General features: G+C 38.9%; 1 protein-coding gene across 1 annotated transcript; it reads right to left on the bottom strand.

Annotated features, from left to right (window-relative positions):
- Positions 1 to 3300: 3300 nt before the first annotated feature.
- LOC136043480 (uncharacterized) lies at positions 3301 to 4320 on the bottom strand. The gene has a single exon (XM_065728396.1). It carries the CDS (start codon positions 4318 to 4320, stop codon positions 3301 to 3303), a length of 1020 nt encoding a protein of 339 aa, XP_065584468.1.
- Positions 4321 to 8612: the final 4292 nt, after the last annotated feature.

Raw genomic sequence — 8612 nt, 5'->3', positions numbered from 1 at the left:
TTTATTTAATTAATTCTCTTAAGACGCCACGCTTATCGATTCCTTGAGAATGGCACTGGACTTATAGCCCACCTTCACTTGGAATCTTAAGTGCACAATATGAGGCTGATCTTCTAGATGAAAACACAGAATATTAACTATCCTATGTATAAGGAGTGTTTTGGGGTTTAAGGAGACCTTGAATATGGAAAAAAGCCTTTGGTATTGGAAAGGCATTGGATATAGAGAATTCTTGGAGTATAGGGAAGCCCTTGGGTATATAGATTTCTTTTGACAAAGAAAATGCCTTGGGTACAGGGAAGTTTTTGTTCTTAGAAAATGGCTTGGTAGAGGGAATACCCTGGATTTGGGGAATATCTTGTATACTGGAAATATCTTACTGATGGAGACAACCTTAGACATAGGAAGTGCCTAAGATATCATATAGAAAATGCCTTAGGCATAGAAAATACCTTGGGCTTGTGGAGTTTTCTATTATGCATCAAGCAGGTAAGCGGCGAGCAGGCAAACACGAATCACGTAAGTAAGTAAGCTTATATTGTGACCCAAGCACCTACAAAATAAATATAAAAATCAGTAGGAAAAATCAATGTCTGATCACTTTAAATGGAGAACTCTACATCTTCCTTCTTTTGGATTTGTTCTTCTTCAAGCGATCCGACGGGGGTTTCATGGCTAAAGGTTTAATCTAGCTGGCTCCTTTATAATACTTCCCGACCTTGTCGTCTTCAGATTCGGTTGTACCAGGTGCGCTGTAGTTCCGGCTTTGAAACCAGAAGATGTGCTTTGTGGTTCCTTAGGGTTTGGTTGTCGGTTTGCTCTTGGTGTCTGAAAGGATTCTTCAGGTGGGCTAAACCTCAGACTGATATCACTTGATGGGCTCGTGATTTGGGGGGATTCGCACGATGGTTCAGGTACCATGGGCACCTCCATGTTCGTTAACGGCATCACGTTATTTTGCAGGTATGTGCACTCGTTGGTAGTGTGTCTGGCGCGTATAAACTTCCTGTTGCGTCTATATACAGCTCCATCTTCAGTCTTTACAGTCACTGAGTGGTTGCTTGATTTGTTGTATATACCGGTTACTGTGGCCTTAATCCATCTTTCATTTACCTGCTCAGTTTTGTTGAGTCATACTTGCTGGCCTGGTGCAAAAGGTTTGATCATGCGTGTACCTCTGTCGTAAGCCTCCTTCTTGGCTTCTTGCTGCTTTTGTCTTGCTGCCTTGTATTCCTCTTTGGGCACGATTTTTGACACGAAGTTATGCTCTACTGACAGCATAACCGATCTTAACTGGCGACTCATTAACAATAGCGCTGGTGATGCTAAATCGTCTACGGGAGTGTTCCGATACTCAAGAAAAGCTAGGTATGGGTCTAATCTGTCAGTCAGTACTTTTGACATAAGCCTTTTTACGGTTTGGACCGCTTTTTCGCTGAGGCCGTTGCTCTAAGGGTATCTGGGGCTGAACGTGTGTGACGTGTAGACGTGTGTGGACGTGTGTGATTCTCCACTGTTCTGCGAATTTTTTGAATTCGTCTCCTGCGAACTGGGGGCCGTGGTCAGAGGTAAGTGTTCGTCGGATCCCATGTCGTGCGAATGGGCTTTTCAGCTTGGTTATCAAGTTCGATGTATCTACTATAGTAGTCAGTGGTTACCAAGTAATTTCTTCCTTCCCAGAACAGTAAATCTGTACCCACATGCTCCCATGGGTACTAAGGAATTTCAGAATTCATGAGAGGTTCCTTTGGCTGGCAATCGCAGGATCGTTGACATATTTCACATCCGGAGATATACTTGGTGATTTCGGCAGTGATGTTCGGCCAGAAAACGCATGAGCACGCACGTTATTTCGTTTTGACAATGCCTAAGTGGGCTGTGTGAAGACGGTTCATGATTTCTTGGCACATACACCCCGGTATTATGATTCGATCACCCTTTAAGAGGATTCCTTGGTATGCTGCCAGTTCGTTTCTGTAATTCCAGTACTCCTGAATTTCAACTGGGCACTGTTTTTGTGCTCTGGCCATCCTTTTTTTGATGGTGTTGGCTAGAACTTGCATTTTTGGGTCATGTTTGGTACTGTTTCATAACGTTATGCACGTGCAGTTCAGCCTGTAGATCTTCTTCTGGGTTTGTGTTTTCCATGTGTAAACGTGATAGGGTATCAGCCACGGGAATTTCTTGTCCAGGTCTGTATGTGAACCTAAGGTCTTATGGCTGGATGGCTAGCATCATCCGCTGTAATCTGGGTGGAGCCATGCTGATCGGTTTTCTCAAAATCTTTTCAAACGGTTTTTATCTGTAATGACCGAGACCTTTCTTCCAAATATATATTTTTGAAAATGTTTGCATGCAAACACGATGCCGAGTAGTTCTTTCTCAATTTGAGAGTATCTTTGTTCTGTGTCACTCAATGATCTTGAACCACATGCTACTGTTTCGTCTTTCACTAGTAACTGGGCTCCCAACCCATGTTGTGATGCGTCGACGATTATCTCGACTTCCTGGCAGTGAGTATCGAATTATGAGAGGTGTTCGCACAATGATTTGCGAATAGTTTGACATGCGTCGCTGTGTTTCTTCGTCCAGAAAAAGTCCTTAGCTTTTCCAAGCTCTCGTAGAGGTTGGTTCAGACTGGATAAGTTTGGTATATATCTGTAGAGATAGTTGAACATCCCTAATAACGTCTGCAGTTCCTCTTTGTTTCTTGGTTCCGGCATTTCAGCGATTGCTTTTGTTTTGTTTGGGTCTAGCTTGACACCCTCTGTGGTTAGAAGATGGCCAAAATATGGAATGGCTGTTCCATTGAATACGCATTTGTCTCAATTAAACTTGACTCCTTTTTCCCTTGCTCTTTGGAGGACTGCTTTCAGTTGCATGTCGTGATCTTCTTTACTTGTTCCTACGCCTGCTATGTCATCTACTATTAGACCAAGAGCCAATCCTTCAAAAGCCTCCTCCATCCGGCGCTGGTGCTCATCCTGAGCTGAGATCCAATTATTCCAAATGGATATCTTCTCCACTTGAATCTCCCGAACATGGTGTTGAACGTTGTCAGCTCCGATGATGCATCATCAAGTACCATCGACCAATATCCGTTTCTGGCATCTAGTTTGAACAGATTTTGAGCTCCGTGACATTTGTTTGCAATGTTGTCAAACGTTGGTATGGAATAATGTGGTCTCTGTATCCATTTGTTCAATTCTACAGGATCTAGGTATATCCGGATATCGCCGTTGGGCTTCTGCACTACGACCATAGAGTTTACCCACTGTGTTGGCTCAGTAGCTTTTTCGATTATCCCGAGGGATACCAGTCGTTCCAGTTCGTTTTCAGTTTGTCCTGGATTGCCGAGGGTACTTTTCTTGGTGGTTGTACTGATGGTATCGCTCTGGGCTTCAGGTGTATCTTGCATTTTTCAGGCATTTTACCAATACCTTCGAACACGTCTTTGTATTCTGCTAGAATCTCATCCGTAGTACCAGTTACTGGTGTCTGTTCTATGTTGTATATGAACTTGATTAAGTTCAGCGATACACTGGTCTGCCTACTAAGTATAGGTCTCTTGTCCGTATTGACCACATAGAACTTGCGTGTTTGCGGCTCTCTGTTCTTGTACTGAACCTCTAGCTGGCAGGTACCAGCTACTTTCAAGGATTCACCAGTATAGTTTGTAAGTATGTCGGATGTTGGCCTGAGTTTTGGTTGTCGATGCATCTTGTTAAGGGTCTTCATTGGTATGACATTTGCTTCTGCACCTGAATCAATTTTGAATTCCACGTTGATTCCTTCTTTTGTTAGATACAATTTGGCCACTGGCTCATTGTTCTTTTCCTCCTTGGCTTGGATGCTTTCAATGAAATACTGTGAAGATGTATCTGTACTACTTTCTTCTGTTTCAACGCTATGAATGTTCCTTTGACTGCTTCTGCATATTTTTGCGAAGTGATTCATCTTCTTACATTTTATGCAGCTTTTTCCTTTGGCAGGGCACTGATGACTTTTGCTGAACACTCCACCACAATTGTAACACTTTGGCCCTTCACCTGAGTCCTTTGGGGAACATACATGACCAGGTGTGAAGCTTCCACAATATTTGTAGCATTTTCTTCCTTGCCTTGTTACCACATCTATCTCTTGTTTTACATGCACTTTTGAATGTTCCTGGTTGGGCATTATCATCAACTGTGCTTGGGTCGCCTCCGCAGTTCTGTATGTAGCTATTGCACGAGCTAGAGTTGGTTCTGCTCCTTCACTAAGTAGTTGTTCCCGAATCTTGTCTTGCTTAACTGCAAAAACGAGTCGATCTCTGATCATTTCATCACTGGTCGTTCCGAATGTACATTCTTTTGCTGTGATGCGTAACTCAGTGAGGTACTGCTCTATGGATTCTCCGTCTCTCTGGTTACGTTTGTGGAACTGATATCTTGCAAATATTGGGTTCGCAAGTGGTTCAACATGTCCACTAAACTTTCTTAGATATGTTTCGACATTGTTTGTTTCATCGGCAGTTAATGTCCATGTATTGAAAATGTCTCTGCCCTTTTCACCAGCCCATATCAGCAAGTATGAGCATTTCACTGCACTTGTTTTTTCACTTAGAGGTCATGTAAACATAAGTTCTGAATGCTGTTTGAAGTACGACCAGGCAACTTTTAAGTTTGTTGCATCCCAATTTATTGATGGGCAAGCTCCGAATTCCATATTGTATTCCTCAGACTTCTGACACCATGTGGAATTTTCTATTATACATCAATCAGGTAAGTGGCAAGCAGGCAAACATCAATCACGCAAGTAAGCTTATATTGTGACCCAAGCACCTACAAAATAAATATAAAAATCATTAAGAAAAATCAATGTCTGATCACTTTAAATGGAGAACTCTACAGAGCTTAGGGAAGATTCTGGGGAAAGACCTTTGTTATAAGGAAGGTCTTGATAAGGAAGGTCTATCATAATAATATCAAATGAAATGTAGTTTCTTGTCAGTGAGAAAAACTTTGGAACGTTTATAAAAAGAAAAATTTTCAATTAGTCTTAAAGATTAAAAGAGACAACTCAGGAATTTAATTTGACCAGGAACTTAGTTAACAATTCAAACAAAACTGTCAACTTTTCCAAATGCTTATTAATTATCTTAATTTTTTAGCATAAGCATTTAATTTGAATTCTAATGGCGCTCTATTTGAGAGAAGATACATTTACTTTTGTGAGAATATACATCTTCCTTCACAACACAACTTTATTCCTATTACACAGCACATTCCTGTTTCCTTTTGTGAGAAGATACATCTTCCTTAACAGTACAACCCTATTCCAATAACACAACACATTCCTATTTCCTTTTATAGGAAGATGCATCTTGATTCACAACACAACCTTTCAGTGTTCATTCAGACTTCGTCCAGTTAAGATCAGTGTTGAAAAAGGATTATATTTTGAATAGTGATTTCAGTGTTACGCAATAGAGTAAATTTATACATTTTGTAAAAGTACTGGATGTAATTATTCAGTGACGACGAAATTAAATCTTTTTTGGATACTTTTTGTGGATAATTTTAATGAGAAACTGACGAAGGCTGGCATGTCTATGAATAAGAAAGACAAATAAAAGGTAACATTTTTCTAATTATTCGATATGCCTGGAGGATTCGAAATTAGAGGACTAGCATTTGCAAAATTCAAAGGATATCCAAAATGGACGGTTCGAATTGTGGATACCGTTCAAAAGAAAACGAATCACACTACCTTGTTTTCTGTTACGACACGCATGAGGTATTAACTGTTCAAGAAAAATCAGCTTGAACTATACCAAGAAAATTTTGATGAAGCTGCGAAGAAAAAGTAGCAAATGCATTCAGCGTAGTTACTACTTTTCTGGATATTTACTTAGAAAAGTTAAACTTGGATCGGGCTTCTCTTGGCTCCGTTGTGGACAATGCTCAAAAAGAACTTGAAAATCTGCGAAGTGGTTTGAGAAATGAAACTGAACAAAGAGTTCTTGACAATTTGAGCACTGTATCTTCAACAGGGTTAGCATCATCAGTTACAGAAGACATCGTTTGTAAAATCCATGATTCAATTTTTGTTGAATACTCGGCAAAGTTCAGTGCTTTTGGAAAAATGTTATCTGTGCTAAAAAAGTGAATTGCATCTCTGAAAGACAGAATCAAAGTGATTGAACTAAAACTTGATGATATGGACCAGAAAACGATAATAGATACGCTTATTTTTAGTGGTTTAAAGCAAGCACAAGGAGCCAGTGTTGAGCTGTCAGTGAAACAAGTTATTGGGGGAAAAATGGGACTACCGTATATTGCAAATTCGCACATCCTGAGCGTTCGTCGGTTCCAGAATCCACCAAATCCAGTCTCCAACAGTTCTAACGTGTCTCCTGTTTGTGTTGTGTTTCGTAATCTGGATACTGCAAAAACGGTGTTCATAGCAAAATCGAAACTAGCAAAAACTGGTATATTTATGTCGGAGTACTTAACGAGAAAGCGCAAAAACTTGCTTGATTTGGCTCGAAACAAATTCGGTTCAAAGATCGCATGGTCAATCGATGGAATGATTTTTGTCAGGTCCAACAGGGTCCAAATATCAGGGAAATATGAAGTGCAAAGGATCTTATCGGTGAAGGATCATCAGCTTAATTACTGCTTTTCTCGTGTCAGCTTGTGCAGTGCCATGTTCTCACTCTTTGTTCTTTCAACCATTTTCCGCTTGCGATACCCTACTTTTTTGTTTCTTTTTCTCATTTATGCTTTTCACTTTTTTTTGTCTCTCCTTGTACTCTTTATTAATTTCTTTTTGAGCTTAGGTCATGTCAGGGTCCCGTGATCGATTGAAAAATTATGAGGAAAATAGATTAGTTATTAATGATGTGTTTTCAGATGTTTCGTTTGGTCAGTCGGGATTTAAAGCTGGATTAAAAAGTACCCTAATGATAGTTCATACGTTGAACTTGAAGATCTTACTAAATGAGATATATGTAATGGAATTTTGTTACTTTTTTGGAACTGCCAAGGATTCCGATCGGCTAAATGTTCTTTGTTGTGGACAATGGAGTGTCTTAAATCGCAACCGTTATTTGTAGGCCCATGTCAAACATTTTTGAGCTATGAGAACCAGAATGCAATGGATTTTTGGTCCAGGGTATATGGTTGAATATAAAGGTCGCTCTTTTATGCAGAGAGGAAATCATCGTGTTGATTTCCTTAATACAATGTTGTCGTCTTATTTGTACCCTTGAGTAACAATTCCAACGAGAATAACGCATTCTTCGGCAACTTTAATAGATAATATATTTGTTGATGGGCAGTTATTGAACGGTTGTATGGCCGATGTACTTGTTACTGATGGATCAGACCACCTTATGTTGATGAGTAAAACTGATCGTTTAAAGAGGAGACCACCAAAAGATGAGATTAAACATCGAGATTTATCAGAAAATAGTTTGAAAAATCTGGCTGTAAATTTGGAACATGTTGATTTTTCGGAAGTTTTCAAAAGGAAATGTGTAGAAAAGGCTTATAATTTGCTTATGAATTTTTAATTTTTAGCTGAGTTTGATAAATGTTGCCCTTTAAAGAAAGTTAAAAAAAAAATTTCGGAAAATATGGATGACGACTGGTATCCTTGTTTCGTAAGAATGAAGAATATACTGTATAAAGATTATTTAAAAGATCCCACGAATGAGAAACTCCTGACCTTGAAAGAGTATAGAAATCGGCTGAATAAAATTAAACAGTACGCTGAAAGAGCTTATTACGAAAAAGAGTTTGAATAGATAAATAAAAGCATGAAGCAGACTTGGATTAAAATCAATGAGTCCCTGGGGCATAAAAAGGAAAAAGACCAGATTAAAATGATGAATTTCAGTGAAAAAATTGTTAATGATCGAAAAGAAATTGCAGAAAATCTATGCAAGTATTTTTCAGAGGAAGGTTCCAAGTTGTGCCCTGAAGCAGTTAAGAGATAAAAAAGTCCACCAGTCCCCAAAATTAAACCTCGTCATGTTACTTCTTAATTCCGTTTTACAGATTATCATGAAAATTAAATAAATGAAATAATTATGAGAATGAAATCACAATCCTGTGGAGTAGATGAAGTATTGTTAAAAGTTGTTAAAGCAAAAAACAATTGTTATTCCTATTCTGACTCATCTGATTAATTTATCACTTGAAGAGGGAACTTTTCCAGAAAGACTTAAATTAGCCCAAGTGCTACCCTTTCACAAAGGGGAGTAAAAAAAAAACGAACCGAGTAATTACCGACCTATTTCTATTTTACCTTTTTTTCGAAGATTTATGAGAAAGTAGTCCATAAAGAATGTATGGTTACCTCTAGGAGCAGATTCTTCTATGTGATACCCAATTTGGCTTTCGCAAAGGACTTTCTACGGACCTTGCAATTCTTAAATTAGTTGACTGGGTGAATGATGCATTTGATATAGGCCTAATACCCGCAGATTTACATTTAGATATTAAAAAAGCATTTGACACTGTTGATCTTGATAAATTACTCCAAATTCTTGAATTATTTGGTGTACGTAATGTGGCTTTAAAATGGTTTCGTTTGAATCTTATTAATAGAGCTCAAGTTGTACA

This window comes from Artemia franciscana, unplaced genomic scaffold (genome assembly GCF_032884065.1).
Source record: "Artemia franciscana unplaced genomic scaffold, ASM3288406v1 Scaffold_6521, whole genome shotgun sequence".
Taxonomy (NCBI): domain Eukaryota; kingdom Metazoa; phylum Arthropoda; class Branchiopoda; order Anostraca; family Artemiidae; genus Artemia; species Artemia franciscana.
The sequence above is the reverse complement of the archived record's forward strand: the minus strand, read 5'-3'. Positions and strand labels throughout refer to the sequence as shown.